Source organism: Pleurodeles waltl, chromosome 10 (genome assembly GCF_031143425.1).
Source record: "Pleurodeles waltl isolate 20211129_DDA chromosome 10, aPleWal1.hap1.20221129, whole genome shotgun sequence".
In the NCBI taxonomy this organism is placed as follows: Eukaryota; Metazoa; Chordata; class Amphibia; order Caudata; family Salamandridae; genus Pleurodeles; species Pleurodeles waltl.
Window position 1 is genome coordinate 917,367,600 of NC_090449.1, and position 19,954 is coordinate 917,387,553.

General features: G+C 45.4%; 1 protein-coding gene across 1 annotated transcript in view; it reads right to left on the bottom strand.

The window, feature by feature from the left end:
• LOC138262462 (ATP-dependent translocase ABCB1-like) overlaps positions 1–19,954 on the bottom strand; it is a 571,226-nt gene that overhangs the window by 259,084 nt on the left and 292,188 nt on the right. Inside the window, exon 16 of the mRNA XM_069212358.1 lies at positions 12,228–12,305. Within this exon, the coding sequence (XP_069068459.1) occupies positions 12,228–12,305 (78 nt within the window). The remainder of the gene's footprint in view (positions 1–12,227; positions 12,306–19,954) is intronic.

Here is a 19,954-nt window from a genome sequence, read left to right on the forward strand (position 1 = left end):
TGTGGTCCTCTGATGTACTCATTAAATTAAAAAACAGTGAGCCATTCTTACAGAATACAACACCTCACAAATGTAATTAGTGACCTCATGAACAGATTTAACTACACTATGCCCCCAACATTCTCATGCCGGACATGCTTTTCTAAGGTAAGGTGTCTCCCTTGACTTGCTATAATTAGATGGCACATCTGATTAACAGCCACCTTCATGCCTTGTTGTCTACATATCATGGGCCACCTCAGGCACTACAGGCACACACAGACCCACCCTGCTGGGTGCCAGATTAGTCCTCCTCAAGCACTCCAGCAGCACAAAGTTAAGAACCTATGAAAGAAACCAGTAAGATTTTGATCAAGAAATGACTGCCTGTAAAGAGATAGTGAGAATGCCATTTGGATAACTGGTGGTGATTGAAATGAAAGACCTACTTAGTTCTGTGGGATATCTTTTCCAGAAGGCCCACACTAGCGTACCCCCTGTGCCATAAGTATATTATAGCGGCTAATGTGATCAGAAAGATAATTAATTATTACCTTGTGTTGGAAAATGGGTTATTGGCAAGGGCAGGTAGGTTCCTACACTTAACAATAGGCCATTAACCTCCACTTAGGTCCAGTTAGGTCTCAGTAAATTAAACTCAGCTCAACCCTTGGTAGCTTGGCAACGAGCGCCAAGGCTTAACTTAGGAGACAGAGTGTAAAGCATTCAAATATCACAAAACAGTAATTAAATAAAACACAGGAGACAGTTCAAAAATCCAAATCCAATTTATGAAAATAGATTATATTTCTATCTTTAAAATGACACAAAAACAAATAAAATCGGATAAGGGGAACCGGAGATATGAATTTTTAAAGAATTATAGTTTTTTAGCGCCTAGAAACAAAAAGCACCAATCGGGTCATCTGGTTGCACCTCGACTAGGGCAAAGTCAAAGTTTAAGGCGAACCACGATGGAGCCCGGCTCGGCTACAGGCGGCGGGAGGCCTCGGTCAAAAGTTTACCTTCGCACTTAGTCGTTTTTCTGAAGATTTTCTTCAACGGGACGAACCTGCCAGTCCAATCCGACCTCCTGGAACTTTTCTCTGGATACGCGTCGCGGGAATTCTCAGTGAAGATTTTTACCTTCGAACTTAGTCGGTTTTTTTAGGTGAAAATCCTTCGACCGGGGTAAACCTGGATCTTGATCCGACTCCCTGGGAGCCCTCCTCAGATACGCTGGCTGGGAGGTCCCGGTCAAATTTTTAAGTTCGGACTTAGGGGGTCATTCTGACCTCAGCGGTAAAAGGCCCTTTCCGCCGGTCAGAAGTCCTCCATTATACCGCCGCGGCCGCGGTAAACCGCCACGGTCATTCTGACCTCCAACTGGCAAACCGCCAAAAAACCCGACATCCACGGAAGGCCGCCTCATCAGCGGGCAGCGATAAACTGGAGATGACCAAACCTCCACCGTCACGCCAACACAAACACGCCCATGCCATTACGACCCACGAATCCACGCGGCGGTTTTTCAACCGCGGTATTCCATTGGCGGTACACACCGCTGCGGTCAAAATACACACACACATACAAAACACAGCCACATTGGACAATTCAAAATACACACACCTGATACACATACACACACCACTCCCACACACCCATCACCATATAAAACACACACCCACATCACCCACAAACCCCCACAAATCAAAATTCAGAGACAAGGCGCAATACAAAGAGAGAGAGCACAGGGAACGCAAACCACAACACACACAGGAACCCAACATCATCACCCACACCACATCTATGCACACATCACCACACACCACCACTCACATCACCACAAACACCACCCCACACCTCATCCACACCACCCCATGGCACCCCAAAGACACCCCAGGTTCTCGGACCAAGAACTCAGGGTCATGGTGGAGGAAATAATAAGGGTAGAGCCCCAGCTCTTCGGCACACAGGTGCAGCACACCACAATAGCCAGGAAGGTGGAGCTATGGCAAAGGATCGTCGACAGGGTCAACGCTGTGGGACAGCATCCCAGAAATCGGGAAGACATCCAAAAGCGCTGGAACGACCTACGGGGGAAGGTGCGCTCGATGGTGTCAAGACACAACATCGCTGTGCAGAAGACTGGCGGCGGACCCCCGCCCACTCCACCCGAATTCACAGCATGGGAGCAAGAGGTCTTTAACATCCTGCATCCTGACGGCCTCGCTGGAGTAGCCGGAGGAATGGACTCTGGTAAGTCTAATCTCAACTACTTCACCCCCCCAACCACCAGCATGCCAACCCACACCCACACCCTCACCCCCAACCCCCAGCACACATCCTCCCTGCCAATGTCTCACCAGCACAACCCACCCAACCCAACACCAAACCCTGAATGCCAACACAAACCATGGACACCCATCACCTATGCATGACCACTGCACATACCCATCCCCCCCATAAACCACCCTCACAACTCCTCCCACAAGGGAATGCCAGCTCTGGGGGACAAGGGCACCCACAAATCGCACGCCATGGCACACACAGAAGCAATAACCATACTCTTTTACCCCTGCAGGGCCCGAACGCCAACACACCGGCCAGGAGGGTCCAGATTTGTCCATCCCACCCCCAGAACAGGCACCCAGTGATGACAGCAGCTCTGTCGACCTAGAACCTGATGACCAGCCCGGACCATCGGGGACCTCTGGACAGTTGGTTCCCCACACACAGACACAGGCCACAGCAGACCTAACCCCCTCTGGGAATATCAGCACAGCTCCCACCCAGCGGGCCCATGCCTCTGTCTCCAGGACCCATCAATCAGCGGTGTGTCCGCCACTACAGGGCACCCAGGCTGACCCACCACCCCAACAACAACAGGGACCTGGGGGCAGTGGTAGTGGGCACACTGTCCAGGGGACAGAGGCCCGGGGAAACAGGGGAACTGGGAGGGCTGCTGTGCGACGGGGGGGAGGACAGGCCCAGGGAACCCACTCTCCAAGAGGCCCTCACCACCATCATGGGAGCATACCACCACTCCCAGGAGACGAAGTGACGGTACTGGCCAGGTTCCAGGAGATCCAGGCACAGCAGGAGGAACGGTACATGGGGTTCAGCAACGAACTCAGGACCATCGGTTCCGCAATGGGGACCATAGTCCTGGCCCTCAACCAGATAGTCACCACATTGCGGGACCATGTGGCACCACAAAGAGCCCCTGTCACAAGCCTGGACCAGGAACAGCCTACCACCTCCGCCGGCGCTAGTGGACAGGAGGCCCCCACACAACGACAGGCCACCAGAACCCCACCTCGTGCTGAAGAACAACCACCCCGCAAGAGGAACCTGAGATCACAAAAGAAGACAGAGTAGGATGCCAAGACCCCCGCCAGCATAAGATACCCCCTGATGTCATCCCACTGTCCCACATTGTCACCCTGTCCAACCTTAAACAGCCCCTGCTCCATCCTTCCACAGGCATATGGACAATGCACCTGTGAAACTGAGAACTGGACTCTGCCATGGACATTACTCCACCCCCACCCATCACCGTTTTACTATCAAGGACCTATATGTAGCACTAAAAATAAATTACTAATTGCACTTCAAAAATCTGGAGTCTGCTTGTATTCTTAACAAATGTATGAGACATAACTGTTCAATAATGTTCAGTTACATTGTGATGACAACATACCAATGTCAATGAGCTTTAGTCCATGGGCAAACAAAGCAGAAGTCACGCAGTTGGTCAAACAGCTCTGGAAAGTGAATGGAAAGTCACAATTCAGTGAAAAGGAAATGGTGGGGAACAATGAAAGTAGAAATGCAGGAGGCCAGAAGTAAATGTAAAATGGCGTGGGTGATTCTTACCTGTGTGCTACTGAAAATACTGTTGTATAACTGTATCCCTGTTGTCCGTGTCGTCCCCGTCGTCTTCCTCTTCTTCACTCTCCACAGGCTCCACAGCTGCTACAACACCACCATCTGGAGCATCCTCCTGCAGGAAAGGCACCTGGCGTCGCAATGCAAGATTGTGAAGCATACAGCAGGCCATGATGATATGGCACACCTTCTTTGGTGAGTACATTAGGGATCCACCTGTCATATGCAGGCACCTGAACCTGGCCTTCAGGAGCCCGAAGGTCCTTTCTATGATCCTCCTAGTTCGCCCATGGGCCTCATTGTACCGTTCCTCTGCCCTGGTCCGGGGATTCCTCACTGGGGTCAATAGCCAAGGCAGGTTGGGGTAACCAGAGTCACCTATTAGCCACACACGTTGTCTCTATAGCTGTTCCATCACATAAGGGATGCTGCTATTTCGCATAACATACGCGTCATGCACTGACCCAGGGAACTTGGCATTTACATGGGAGATGTACTGGTCAGCCAAACAGACCACCTGCACATTCATCGAATGGTAATTTTTTCTGTTTCTGTACACCTGCTCATTGTCTTTTGGGGTACTAAAGCCACATGGGTCCCATCAATGGCACCAATGATGTTGGGGATATGTCCAAGGGCATAGAAATCACCCTTCACAGTGGCCAAATCACCCTCCTCAGGGAAAACAATGTAGCTCCGCATGTGTTTCATCAGGGCAGACAACACTCTGGACAAAATCTTAGAAAACATAGGCTGAGACATCCCTGATGACATGGCCACTGTTGTCTGAAAAGACCCACTTGCCAAAAAATGGAGGACTGACAGAACCTGCACCAGAGGGGGAATTCCTGTGGGTTGGCGGATGGGGGACATCAGGGCTGGCTCCAGCTGGGCACACAGTTCATGTATAGTGGCTCGGTCAAGTCGGTATCGAAGTATAATATGTCGTTCTTCCATTGTCGACAGGTCCACCAGCGGTCGGTACACGGGAGGATTCCTCCTTCTCCTCGCAAGTCCCAGCGGACGGTGCCTAGGAAGGACAACATGGAGTACAGAGTCAAGCAACCCACAGGTACGTAACCACAGCTTGCACAGTACACGAATCACTATGCATTGAATGGCTTGTATGAGTGGCAATGCAAGGCCTAGGCCTGTGTGACGCAGTAGAAATTAAGCCATGTGGGCCCTTGAAATGGCGGCTGCCTGACCTGAGAAGTGTGACAGTGGGATGTGAGGTCAATGCGCTGGCGTGGCACACCGTGGCGGTAGGCGGCCGAAGAGCGAAGCCGCATTGGTTAACATTGAACCCTATGGGTTTCAGGAGCCAATGACGAGGTGCGCCGGCGGTCGCGGTATGCACCGCGGCGGCACGCACCACCGCGGGCATGACCGCCATTTTCTATCTGAATAATCACTCGAGACCTGATCATCCACAGGAGAGGACCTATACTGCAAGTGCTGCTGTGACCTCGGTCTGGAAGAGACAATGGCTGCTGCGACTGGGGAAAGGGCCCCTGCCTTCACTTCTGAAGAGTTGGAGAAACTTGTGGATGTGGATGGGGTCCTCCCCCAGTATGCGCTACTCTACGGTCCTCCAGACCAACAGGTAAGCACACTGGGTGCACGTTGAATGGGCTATGCCTGGGTTGTGTATGGTGGATGTAAGATGGTGGGGTGGGGAGAGAATGAGGAGTGCAAGGCACGACAGATGAGAGCATGTGCCACATGGCAAGGTTGGGGAGGGGGGGCAATCACATCTAACATGCAGAAAAATGATGATATTTCCTATTCCGCCCTGTACATGTCAAATAGGTCAGCGCCCATCAGAAAGTCGACATTTGGCGTGCCATCGCCAAGGAAGTCCGGGCCCTGGGGGTCCACAGCAGACAGGGCACCCACTGCCGAAAGAGGTGGGAGGATATCCGCCGCGGGACCAGGAAGACCGCCGAGGCTCTGCTGGGGATGGCCTCAAAAACGTAGGAGGGGTGCCAGTCGTACCTTGACCCCCCTGATGTCCCGGATCCTGGCGGTGGCCTACCCCGATTTGATGGGCGCGTGAGGACATCACAGCAGACACAAGGGGGTGAGTACCAGCACATTCTGCTATCTTTACACGCAGTGGAGGCGTCTGGGTGGGGGAGGAGGGCTGTGGGTGACATTAGGCCAGGGCGCTTTCTGTAGTGTAGTCCCCTCCTTTAGGCATGGCCCTGTGCCCCCGCCCCCCACCTCTGTAGGGTGACAAGTACAGCAATCCATGGTCCAGCATCACCCATGTGCGCATTTGTTGTCCATAGACCTGTTGGCCTAGTCACAAGTACTGAGTAGTGTTGGTCAGCTTAGAGTCCACTAGATACTGGTGTAACCTTTCTTGGATACAATTGGTCAAGATGTGCTCTCTCATGATCAGGTTGTATAACCCCTCATAAGTATTTACTTTGTTACCATGAATCCAGCCCTCTAGTGCCTTAAGTGAGGTATCTACAAAGTCAACCCAAGACTGGGTATTGACCTTCTGGGTGTCCCTGAACTTCATCCTATACTGCTCTGGGGTTAGACCAAACTTCTTGGTTAAGCACCTCTTCATACTAGGGTATGAATCTGCCTCCTCCCCACTTAAGGTCAGAAGCCTATTCCTCCCTGAGTTGGGGACCAACTGCGATAAAAGTGAACCCCAGTATTGAGGCCTAACCCTTCTCATTTGGAGTGCCCTCTCAAAGGCCTCCAACCATTTGTCTATGTCATCCCCCTCTAAATAGACAGGAACCACCCCTCTGGGTAATATGGGGCAAAAACCACCACACATTGACACCTCAGCTTCTCTGTAGCTGCCACCATCTCTTTTCTCTTTCTTTGCCCACTTCTTCTTTTCTAGGGCCAGCTTCTCTGAGGGACAGGTTCTCTCCTCCTGAATGGACCCCCTTCCCCCAACTAACTTTGGGTATGACTCTAGTGACTGTGTGTAATGAGGACCGGTCTACCTCATCCTCACTTAGGCTCAGATGCCCTCCCTCTCCTGAGTGGTTGGAGCCAGCATCCTCCCCTACTTCTTCCTCCTCTGGAGCTTCCTCTGGGCCTACTTCTTGGGCCTCAGCCCATGCTGTCAGGGATTTAATCAGGACATGCTCCCTGAGGTCAGTGGTTGCAGACAACCCCCTTGCAGTTAACAAACCCATAAGCTGGACTACTGTCAGTATGGGTAGGCTAGCCAGATCAAGCTCCATGGTTCCCTAGTTTTGTGTCAACAAAAACATTTTGCAAAAATTGGAAACAAGAATTTAGAAAAATCACACAAATTCAATAAGTGAAATTAATTCAAATTAAAAAAGAAAAACAATTTTTGCACTAGGACAATTTAAAGGATTTTAAATTTGTTTTACTTAAAACTGTAATGTGACACAAGTACAGGATCCCACCACTGCGCACCAACAAATGTTGGAAAATGGGTTAGTGGTAAGGGCAGGTAATTACCTACACTTAGCAATAGGCCACTAACCTCCACTTAGGTCCAGTTAGGTCTCAGTAAATAAAACCTTGCTCAACCCCTGGTAGCTTGGCAACGAGCGACAAGGCTTAACTTAGGAGACAAAGTGTAAAGCATTCAAATATTGTAATTGTGATTGTATTGTAATAGTAATTTATATAGCGCTTACTACCCCGGACGAGGCGTCAAAGCACTTTTCGGCGAGTAGCATGCTACTCCGGAACCCAAAAGGAATTAGTGGTGGATTAGGATAGGGAAATATGAGTACAGTTTTAGTATTATTATGAGTTAATTTGAGCCGCGGATATGTGAGTTTGTCAGTTAGATTGACTGGAGTAATGGAGAGGTGGAGGAGGAAAGAATCCAGAAGTGTTAATTGGGAGTTTATAGTAACAGGATTTAGGCTTGGGATGAGTGAAAGGGGGATGGAGGAGGGAAGACTGTGGAAAGGGTTAGGGAGATCATAGTAGCAGGGTGAGAGAAATGAGGGAGAATATAGTAGGGTTGTTTGGGAGATCATGGTAGTAAAGTGAGGTTTGGGTGAGTTAGATGTGGAAGCTGAGGGAAGAGCTTAGGCAGAGTAATTTAGGAGATTAAAGTTGTAGAATGGATTTGGGATAAGTCAGAGTGGGAATGGAGGATAGATTGATAGAGACATGACATATGTTGATGGGTAGATAAGTGTGATACAAGATGAGAGCAGGGATTCATAAGTATCTAGTATAACAACCTATCTAGGAGTTATGCAATGACATATGAACATGTTAAGCATAGAATAACATACACATATTTATATATATATATACACACACACACACACACACACAAATAAACACACATATGTACATACATATACATATTTAAACCATGAGTAAATATACATATATATATATCAGTTAAACAGGTTTAAAGAGTGTGTGTGTAGTTTATTGTTATGACATAGTAGCAATACATATGTTCTAAAAAACTATATATAACTAGAATATACACATAATCAGATAAAAAATATGTATCAACATAGGCATATGCAGTCCATAGCTGTTTGAATATGGTGGTTATGAAGGAAAGAGCCAACTCTTGAGTAGTTTTCTGAAGACAAGAAATTTATCTGTGGCTCTTATACTTGGGGGTAATGAATTCCATAGTTTGGCTGCTTGAACGGAGAGGGATTTAACACCTATAGTCTTTTTCTTGTATGGTGGTGTTCTAAGGTGGGGTGCCAATCTTGAGCTTAAGTTTCTTTGTTGAATGTATTTGGTTATTTTGTTTCTGATAAAAAGTGGTCCTGTTCTGTGTATAGCTTTGTGGGTGATGCAAAGCAGCTTGAAAGTGCATCTTCTGACAACGGTTAACCAGTGTAGCACATGACATGATTTGGCAAGAGGCACCCATTTGAGTAAAAAGGAGTAATTTGACACTCTTCGTAAGTAAGTGGTTGGATGTATACTGCACTGAATACCAGCCATAGTGCACACCACACAAGGCTAAAGGTACTTGGCAAAGTTTGATTAATGTATGCTGCTACTGACAAACAAGAACAAAATGGTTTCTTACCTATTGAAGTTGTTTTGCAGCTTAAAGAGGCTTCTGAATTCACATGCTTTGCACCACTCTGCCAACCAGTGGCTGGGTCTGGAAAGCCACGCTCCAGTCAGACCCGCCCCTGGGGGATCCCGGACCACCACCCAACGCCCGTCCCGTCCTCCACAACATGCCAGATGGTGCCCCGGAAGCCGACACGCACGGCCACCATCCTCAGACTCTCCCCACTCCCCCTCCCCATCTTGTGGTGAAGAGTAGAGAGCAGTGATGCAGTGTTGATTGGAGTAGAGAGGAGAGTGCAGTCGTGTACAGTGGTGGAAAGTACAGTTAAGTGGGGCAAAGTAGAGTGTGCATGGTGTGGTAGCTCACTGCTATTACAGGTAACACTTCATTAATTGAAATGACCATTGCATTTGCACAAACACATTTTTATTTATAAAAATATACAGGCACAACAATGTGTGGAAATGTCATCAACTAGTGTATTGATTTGTTTAGATCCTATTAAAATATTTGTTTCCACCACGGTTCAGAATTGCCAAAAATGTGCTTCATTTGTGCTTTTTTAATTCTGATATATTCTAAAATATCTGCACAGCTCATTAACAGGCATTTACGTTTTGTGTGCTAGAAAAAAATAACACTGTAGAGCCATTCTCGAGCAAACTCCCAGGAGCCTGCATGATTTTCACACAAATACTCTCACTTTGAAGTCAGAGAAGGAAAGCTCCCTTGGAAGACGGAGTCTGACATTTGACCTTGGTCTCTGAATGCACAGCAAATATAACAAGATAAGAACAAGATTAAAAGGCTCCTTGTATATCTTGTACAGAGCACATTTACACAAAAGTATTTTCACTAAATTCACTTTCACTGTGCCATCACTATAGGTGCACCATAAGGATTGAATTCAAAATCAAGAATGACTGTTTTTGTTAGTAAAGATATAATAAAATATGAATTAGTGTCAAAATTAGCTCGTCCTTCTTCTCCTGTAGTTTTTCCTTGTTGGAATCTGAATGGGATCTGAGGTGTGGGTGCAGTTCTGGCAGTTTTATCCCTGCTCCTGGGTGAAAAACAGATGGGTCCTGGTTCTCCAATCAGGTGCAGGGTCCTTCCCCCTGTGATGACCACTTCCTGGGAAGTGTGGCAAAAATCAATCCCAGGGAGCAATATTCCTCAAAAATCCATCATGGCTGAAAGTGATTTTTGGAGGTTACATCTGGCTGAGCCCACCCACTGGTGTGGCAAAAAATACTAAACACACCCTTCTCCTGCCCTCTCCTAATCTAATCAAGGGGGTACCTAATTGTCTGGGTTTTCAGGATGTGGAGGTGTTGCTGGGTTGCTTCAAATGTCCTTCTCTGCCTTTTCAGACCAGTTTGGCAGCCCACCCCTTCCTGCCTCACCATCTGCTGCGGGGAGATCTCCTCCCACAGGCACATCTCTTTGTGTGAAGCCAGGTCACTTCACACCTCATCAAGCAAGCCTGGTTAGCCTGCCAGAGGCTGGCCAATCAGAGCACAGCAGCAAAAACAATGCAGGGCTGAAATTTGCAACTTTTCAGGTAAAGTTTAAAACTCTTTACCTGAACAAGTTATATTAAGTCCAACAACTGGAAGTTGTGGGATTTATTATAACAATTAATTTAATACCAAACTCCTTGTATCTGTCATTTAAGGGGACTTAAAAAAAAAAAAAAATCTCCCTATTCTAGCCTATGAAGGCCATTCACTACAATGAGTGAAAAACAAATTTGGCTGTTTTTACCTCACCAGGGCTTATAAAACTATTTTTATAAGGTCTCTGCTTATAGTTACATGTCACCCAGCCCTAGGGGCACATAGGCACACCTTAGGGGTGACTTATATGTAACAATAAGGTAGTTTAAGACTTTGGAACTAATTTTAATTCCAAAGTCGAATTTGCATGTAACTTTAATTTAAAAGCAGCCAGCAAGCCAGGCCTGCCTTTAAAATGACAGCAGGCACCTCAGCAGTGCACCTATTGGTGCACTACCTATGCTGTGGTCCCTAACCCTACATGCCCTATCATATACTAGGGACTTATAGGTAGGTTGACTTAGCCAATTATAATTAGCCTAATTTGCATATTGATTTTACACAGAGCACAAGCCCTGGGACTGGTTAGCAGTACCCAGGGCCCCATCAGAGTCAGGAAAACACCAGCAAAAAGTGGAAAATGGGGGAAATAAGTTAGGGGGTCTCTGCAATCAGCCCTGTTTTCTCACACCTTGTCCGCAGATTGGTTAATTATAGATATCCTAATGAGGTTTCCTAACTAGGATATCATTTCCAGTTTTATTTATGCCTTCTTAATTTTTGATGGTCAGGCGGCCCACAAGGCAGAGCCATATCTACAAGGTCAGGTAGAGCCACCATGCATGGCTTTTAATAGCTTTGTAGATATGCAGTGAGGCTACGCAGTGCAGGTGGCTGCATTGCCTCACACTGTGATAGGGAGGTGTGTCATGGTCATAACAGTGGGTGTTCCCATGTAACATGGCAGTTGACATATTCCCAGGTTTACAACATGCTGTAAACCTGAAAATGGGTCAAAAGGCAGTGCCTCCCTAGGGAAGGCATTAGGGAGGTGCAACAAGGAGAAATAACATTATTTCTCCTTGTTTTTTCTTCCTCTTTCTATGCATGGTTCATTCAGCAGCAAACCATGGTGCAAGGATTCCTGCGTGTGCTCATGAGAGCCAATTGTGCATCAGCACTGTGGAAGAGTACAGGAATGCACTGTATCTTATAGATACTGTGCATTCCTGCCCTTTTCTCTTGAAGGAGGGTGCCACAGCAAGAAGGCTTGAGGTGCTGCCCTGTGCAAAACAATATAAATGAGGTCCTTTGTTTGAAAATGTAGTTAGTAATATGTATAAGGGTAAACGTTAATAGTCAATAATCTTTTCGGTACTTTGTACATACAATGCATGCCTCTTTTGTGCCCATTACAATGGAGGTTTTTATTAATGTGATACAATCAATTGGATTATGTTTGGCTGGTTTTATGATTTTAATGTTGGAATAAACTAAACTATTGATTTATTAATGACATTTCAGATGCAGATCCTATATGATTCCCCTTTGCTGGTATGCACACTCACAATGTTATTAGTGTTTGTAGCAGGTCAGGTCCTTTTGGTCTGCAAACGTTGAATTACCACAATGTTTGACATTGTAGTATTTTGTTCAGAGATGTTTTTTTACCTCAAATGGTCATGTGAGTTTTGGAGAGGAATACACACTGTATGATATTGCAAATGTTTGCTGTTCAAAATCTGCAATTTAATTGTATTTATTATACAGACCTGTCGAAGCAATGCTTTGAATGATAACAATCGTAGTCTCATTGTAAGATTTTCACCAGCTCTTCCTATGGTATATCCCTGAAAACAGAACAAATAAGCATCAGTGTGAGTATTTTTGTTGTCTCTTGGGTAAAAATAAAAGCCACACTGATGTCAGAGGCAATTTTTGCACATACATTTGTATTTTGTAAATCACAAGAACAGAACCAGGGAAATCACATAGGCCCACATTATGAGGTGCCCAGAACGATATCCCTTGGGGGATGCCACTTCAGATGGCTACAAGTGGGCCAGTGTTTCTGGGTCTTGGAACACCTGACAGTTTTCTGTATGTGATTCAGCACCTTGTAAAATTGTGGATGGAGATAGGCAGTGACTGTGGGCAGAAGCACAGCCCAGCCCCTGTTCAAACCTTACAGAACTACTGTGGAGGGAGCAGACAGTGCTCTCCCAGCGAGACTGTAACTCCTCACCACTCTGAAGCCATCATCGCCCAACACTGTCCAGCCACACCAGATTCCCTGCCATATTTCTTCCTATATCCTAAGCGGAAAACCCTGTAATTTCTGGTGTTTTCCACCTAAATTAGCCCTACTACTTGGGTTGACTACATTTGACAGCCTAAATAAGCAAGCAACAACACCATACTTTGTTTCATTGTATTATGTAACTCTCCCAGACACCGTACAAAGCTGGCTATGGTGTGCATTCTTGGGCACACATATAAAGTGGAAAAAGCCATGAGAGTAGTATACATTCTTGCACAAAAATCATTATGACCACTACATAGTCACCCTTGGCAGGGGGTGATTCACTAAACTTTGATGCAACACATTGCAGCAAGGGACATTACTATACTGCATTGCATCAATAGCAGAGAGCAAAAGTGAACCATATCTGCTGAGATATGGTGAGGATCTGATCTCAGATAGAACTAGCACACTTCTGGCTGTCAACAAAGGCACACTTACACCATGGCACAAAAGTGCTTTCTTTTCTGGTCAGATTAGTCTTTGACAACAGTAGCATGGAGGTTGAATGTTACTTGTGGACTGCAATATGTATTATTCCATTCACTAGACTAACCAGAAACATTATTGTTTCAGGCCTATGTGTGTAGCCTGACTGCTGCAACTTAATAAACTGCAGGCAGTCCTGTGAAAATATACCCCTTTTCCAATAGAAAACCCTACACTTTCTCTAAGTAGGCCTTCCTGCTCTAAAGAGAGGGTGCCTAGTGCTTTTAATTAGTACATGTAGGAATTAAAGGTGGCTATGTTCCTACAGCAATAGCTCTTGAAATCTATTTTCACTGTACTTTTGTATTCAGCTTTGCCCTAGAAAAAGTCACAGAGTCCCTCTAACTAAGGTGCTGGATATGTATTACACATCTAATTCAATGTGGATTTAGATTTTTGACAAATGTGCAAGAAAATTGAAATCTAGGAACGTCTACTTTTTCTGTCTTAAGCTCTGAGAGTTCAATTAACTTTGACCTGCTTTGGTTGACCTCCCTGCCAGTGCCTACCCCTAGAGGTGGTATAATACTGCTCCCAGAGAAGAAAAATGGCTTAGGCCTTTATCAGGATGGCCAGGGTGTGAGTTATGTGTCTCTGGTTAGCTCTGGAAGAATTATATGGGAAGGTCGGTGGGACAGTTTGCAGTAAAGCAAACAGGATGTACTCAAAAAGGGAAAAGGTTGATTAAGAACTGTCCAGGAGTAATCTCCACTGACTGACATATATACTATATGAAAGTAGCACCTTATCCTTAGATTCTCTGAACATATCTGGACCTGTGGATGACTAGATAATGAAGAAGCCTTCTGTGAGAAAACTGATAGCTGAACCTGCTTCCACTTGTTTGTGGTACTGAGAATTGGACTCCAAGGGTGAGTTGGGCTGACCTCCTGTGTAGCAAGTGGGACATAAGAAGCTGCAAGGGCCTTCCCAAGAAGTGAACAGTTGACCAGTGGCAAAGGATCCTGATTGGAATATGATGATTGCCTCTTCCAGAGTAAGTCCTGATCTCTAAATGCTGTTGCTGAAGTACTTGGATGCTTAGGATGGATAAAGAGTTGTTTTGACCTCTGTAGGATCGCCAATAACCAGCAAGGCATTCCAACCAAGGCACAAACTTGGCAGACAACATAATCAGGTTGGTCCCACTATGAGATTTTTAATACCTAATGACAGACTTCAGTGGACACTCACAACTAAGGTATCCAGCTTCAGTGCACCATGCCCTGCTATTGCTTCCTAGTTTAGACCTCTGGGGTTGTTCAAGATTCAGAAAGATCCTGACTCCCATTGTAGAATGCTTGGCTGGGCAAAAGTGCCACACGTGTCCAGCCCACAAGGAGACCTTGGCAGTGCCAAATTAGAATTTTTATGCATCAACTTCTTCCCATTAAAACTAAGGGCTTTACTGGGAACATGTTCAATGTGCTTGCAACATTAAGAGGGCTTTGCCAAACACAGACTTCAGTCTTGCCCTGCTGAAGAATTTCTCCATTCAGAAAAAATGCAAAGTTAGAAAGTAAAATCTTTAACCATGTCAATTCAAGAGGCTTAGCTGGCTTCCTAAGTGCAAATATCTGACCCATCCAACCACACACATATATATGTTTTTTTTTTTTTTTAATTTAAAACATTAACATTTAATTTTTTGTTCCCCATACTGGATTTTACGATTTTTTAATTTAATTTTGTTAGACTTTCAGTAATAGTTTGATGCAATTTTTATTGTGTTGATTTGTGCGTTTTTAATTTTTTGGGTACTGACAAATAATTGACATTTCTTCTTTCAGATTACCCTGTATGCTCTGTGTCATAGTTTCCAGTTGGTTGATTCCAGGTTTGTTTGCTGAATATTGAGTGTGGCCTCACAAGTCTTTGGATTTCTACCAGGAAAGGACTTTGTTCTTCATAACTAATAACCACCTTTCTGGCATGCTGCTTTGATGATTTCTTGTGGAAGTCAAGTTTTACTTTCCCTTCATCTTTTAGGTCCTGTAATGTGTATTTCATCCTTCAGTTAGACCAGTAGATCAGTGTGCAGTGTATTTCACAATTTGGGTGCAACATGTAATTTTAAAGGTATGAAAATATGATACTAGGACCCATACTGCAATGTGGCATGATAGCACTTAGAAAGAAAGGCAGCACAAAGCATTCAGTTTACTGGCTGGTAGGCATGTCAAAGGCTGGTCTGAATTACTGCCAACACAAGCACTTTAATAAGTATGGGTGTAGGTTATGTATGATTGGATTCGATCGGACCGGAGTGAATTTAATTGAAATTATTGCACTGGTTTTGATTGTGATACGCAGGGCTAGAATGAAGGTGCAACTAATGCCCAACATAAAAAACTCTCAATAGTGAAAATTGGGAACTTTCCCCAATCAGGTTTCCACAATTGGTGTAAATTTCCACTTGTCATCCTTGTCAGATTGTTGAGGAAGTGGGATTTTGCATACAGATGTTTGATACAAATAAGGCCAGTATGCTTGTTACAACCTTCAAAAATTCTAATGTGTTATTATGCTGCAAGTATATGGCAACATTGTCCACCCACAGGGGAGCATTCTGCTAGTAGCAATGAATGCAGCATATATGTCAGGTATATAGGATGACCTATCCATCATATGATTGCAAGGGTAGCTGTTTGACTGCATGCTTATTATGCACATATTTGTGGCCAGAGAGGACAAAACATAGCCCAGCTCCCCAAAAGGGGCATTTGGGTTAAGCATTGCAATGTTCAGCTGGGAAATTTCCATGTGGAAGCTGACACCTCTCATGGACAAAGTGGGACTACAGTCAGCAATCCCATTCGATCTGGATCCTGGAGATTGCCAATGCATCTACCCTGGAGACAAAATTGTAATGGAGATACATCTGTCCAAGGCCAACATTTAAAAGACTACCATAACAACAACAGACTGTAGCTTGAACTAGTATTTGTAAACATTCAGCTAACCAAACCAAGTGTATTGTCTTATGGGTTGGAAATGACAGACTCCTATTGGCTCTTGATAGAAACAATAGAGCTGTAACAGAATTATAAGAGAGGAATGCAATGAAAGCAAGTTTAGAATGTTGAGTTTGCAGTTACACACAGACGAATAGAGACATGTATTTCTAAGCTCCGTGTGTGGCGCAGTCATTGGCACATACCTGGGCTGGTGAGGATGCTACAACTGCCAATAAGATAGGGGATATGTAACCTAAAGACTGACAGTGCTCTCCCTGAGGGTTTGCCATGGTCTAAGCAAACTGCTTGTGCATGCCACATGTCAGCATTGAAGTAGGAATTGATGCCTAATGCTTGTGGTGTCAAAGCTCAGCTCCAGCCACAAGGAAGAAATTGAAAATAACAAAAGCATTGCAGAGAATCGATACGTCAGTTGGCAGAGAACCTGCTGATCAGGCCACGCTTAAAGCTTCCGGGCTGCCATGAAATGCAAAAGTTATACAGTATGCTGAGTGCTAATACTAAAGGTGAATAAAACCAAGTTTTCAAAGAGCAATCATAGAGTTCTACCAGCTACAAGATAACATTGCAAATAGAAGTGCTGCATGGCAGAGATCAACTAGGTGTTAGCAAGTGCAAGCTGATGGTCAGAAATAAAGAAACAATCAACTTACCAAACCTGTGAAAGAGATTCTTCATACCCCAGCACTCAATGAAGTGGTTCAAGGAAGAATGCCCAGGGTTATGTTTACAGAGGTGTCCATACCCAAAGCAGCTCACCACCACAGCTGGTGAGAGGGGCTCTGAACATAACTGCAAGCCACAGAAGAGCGAGTGATGAGAAAAATGTTCAGAACAGTGAAAGACTGTTTTTTGATGAAGACCAAGGAGGAAGTCCATTTCCAGTTATCATTAAAGATGATCCAGAGGTAAGTCCATTGCAACATCTCAGAACTGGTGAGGAAGAAACCACCTCATTCAGTTCCACACTAGTCTGCAGTGCTGCTGCATTCAGGAGACCAATAAAAATCAAAATATTGGTGATAGTTAGACTATGTGGATAGAGACATTTGATGTTTCATTGATGCACTTGAAGAGACTGATTGCAGAAAGATTATCAAGTATCTAAAAAATCTTGCTGATGATGGTGTGAAAGAGGTCATAAAGAAAATGCCACACAATGACAAAGAGGTCACATACTGTCAGATTAAAGAAGTTTTGAATCGCAAATATAATCCACTGCCAAATGTTGATTACAAAAGATACATCTTCGGTCAAAAATGACAAAAGGTTGGTGAAACCATTGCTGAATTTGTGAAGAGATTTGATGCATTCATCAAATACTGGAAGTTTACTTAATTTAATGATGAAAAAGCTACGCGTCTGAGAGGTTGTGATGGATGCTCATCAGATTTATTCAGGTGACAAATGCAAAGAGAAACTATCAGTCTAGAGCAAGTATTAATGGCTGCCACAGATTAAGACCGTGCTGAAAGACAAGCTGCTGACATGGAGGCCGAAGGTGCCCAGACTGAATCTGTCATGAGTGTGAAAAGTAAATTCGAGTCTAAGACAGAGGTACACAAAGCGATGTCTACATGTAAAAAGAAGTTGTGTTTTAGATTTTTGATTCCACATAAAGGTGAATGTTGTGCCTTGCATCGATATGCAAAGGCTGTCAATCAATCAATCAACCAATCATTTGTGGAGTGTGTTGCTGTTCCTCCTGGGGGTATCTTGGCACTGAGGTGCAATGTCTCTGTCAAAGAGCCAGGTCTTGAGTTTCTTCCTCAAGTCTGCCAGTGAGGGTGCAGTTCAAAGGGAAAGGTTGTCCCAGGCCTTGGTGGCAAAATAGTAAAAACAGTGTATGCCGCTGCAGCTGTGCTGAATTTTGGGTGTGTGTATGAGTGCCAGAAAGAAAGAGCACAGGTGTCTGGTGGGTTGGTCGAACTGTAGATGGTGGTTGATGTACTCAGGTCCTTGATCAGGTAAGGCTTTATAGGCATGAGTGAGAAGTTTAAAATTACATCTCTTCTGGAGGGGGGTCAGTGGAAATTTCTGAGGTTTCTGACATGAGGGAGAGATATGGGTGCACCTGGGAAGGTCCAGGATGTGTCTGGCTGCAGTGTTCTGTATTGTCTGGAGTCTCTTCAAGAGGGGGAAGGACATGCCAGCGTAGAGAGCATTACCATAGTCGAGGCAGCTGGTGATGAAGGCCTGAGTGTCAGTTTTTCCTGGGGTTGGCAGCAACATCTCTGAAGATTCTGTGAAGCATGCAGAGGGTGTGGAAGCAGGTAGAGGTGATTATGTTGATTTGCCGCTTCATGGTCAGCTCACTGTCAAGGATGATGCCAAGGTTGAGAGTGTGGTCTGTAGTCGTGGGAGAGGGTCTAAGTTTGAATGGCCACTAGTTATGGTCCCAAATGGTGGTGTTTTTCCCAAAAATCTGTTTTTCCGTTTTGTTGGTGTTGAGCTTCATGCAGTTAGTTTTCTTCCAGTCGGCTACTGTAGTCATGGTGTTGCGGAAGTTGGTTCTTGTGGTGGAGGGGACTTCATGATTGAGAGGATCTGTTGAGTATAGGTTGCATAGGACATGATGTTGAGTCCATGAGATCTAATGATGTTGGCCGGGGGGTCATATAGGTATTGAACACAGTGGGACTGAGGGATGAACCTTAGGGTAAGCAGCAAATAATTATTATGGGTGCAGATGTGAAAAGGGGTAGTTGGATGCTCTGAGTGCATTCTGTCAGGAAGGAGGCGATCTATTTGAGGGCGTTGTTTTGTATTCTGATTCTGTGGCGTCTGTTGATTATGGTGTGGTGGGAGAAGGTGGAGGACAGGGCTGATAGGTTGAGGAGGATCAGGGTGATGGTGTCCCTGTGGTTGAGAAGTGCTGTAATGTCATCATTGAAGGCAATGTGTGTGGTCTCCTTGATGTAGTTGGAATGATAACCTGATTGCGAGGTGTCCAGTAGCTTGTTTTCTCCCAGGTAGCTGGTGAACAAAGTTGTTGTGATGGTGGGGATCTTGTTGTGGAAGTAGTCTGAGAAGGTGTTGCAGAGTTCTTGGGAGGCGTAGATGATGTCTGTGGCTGCTGGGTTGGAGTATAACTAGACTAATCTGAAAAGTTGTTTCGTACAGTTGATGCTGAGTCGATGAGGGTCATGATAGCCACTCTCTTGGACTCCTTGAGCTATCGGTGGCAGTTGCTGAGGGCTGCTTTGTAGGCTGTTCTGCCAGAGGGCTTCCTAGTGAATTCTCCATTGTTTCTCAAGTTTTGGCAGCTGCGCTTAGTGTCGCTGAACTCTGGAGTTTACCTTCTGCTGTTCGTAGAGATTTGTTGGTTCTGACTGGTTTCAGTGGGGCAACTGAGTCGATGCATTCGGTGCTACAGGAGGAGAAGTTCAGAATGGCCTGGCAGCCATTTTCTCTTCACGCCATGACCCATGTCATCAGATAAGCCGACTGTGACAAAGTTACTCTGAACCAGCTGCAGTAGCTGTCTCTGTAGTTCTTGGTGGTGGTGTGTTGGGTGTCGGTGATAGTGAAGTAGACGATGCTGTGGTCAGACCAGGAGAGTTCTGTAATGTAGCTGAATTTGAGTCTGTAACTGGAGTTGACGAAGGGGTTGAGGGTGTATCCAGCCTTGTTTGTGGGTAAGTTGACCAGTTGGGTGAGGCTTATGTTGCTCAAGTTCTTGGGAAGGGTGGTGAAGTTGGCGTAGTTGGGGTTGTCAAGGTGGAAATTG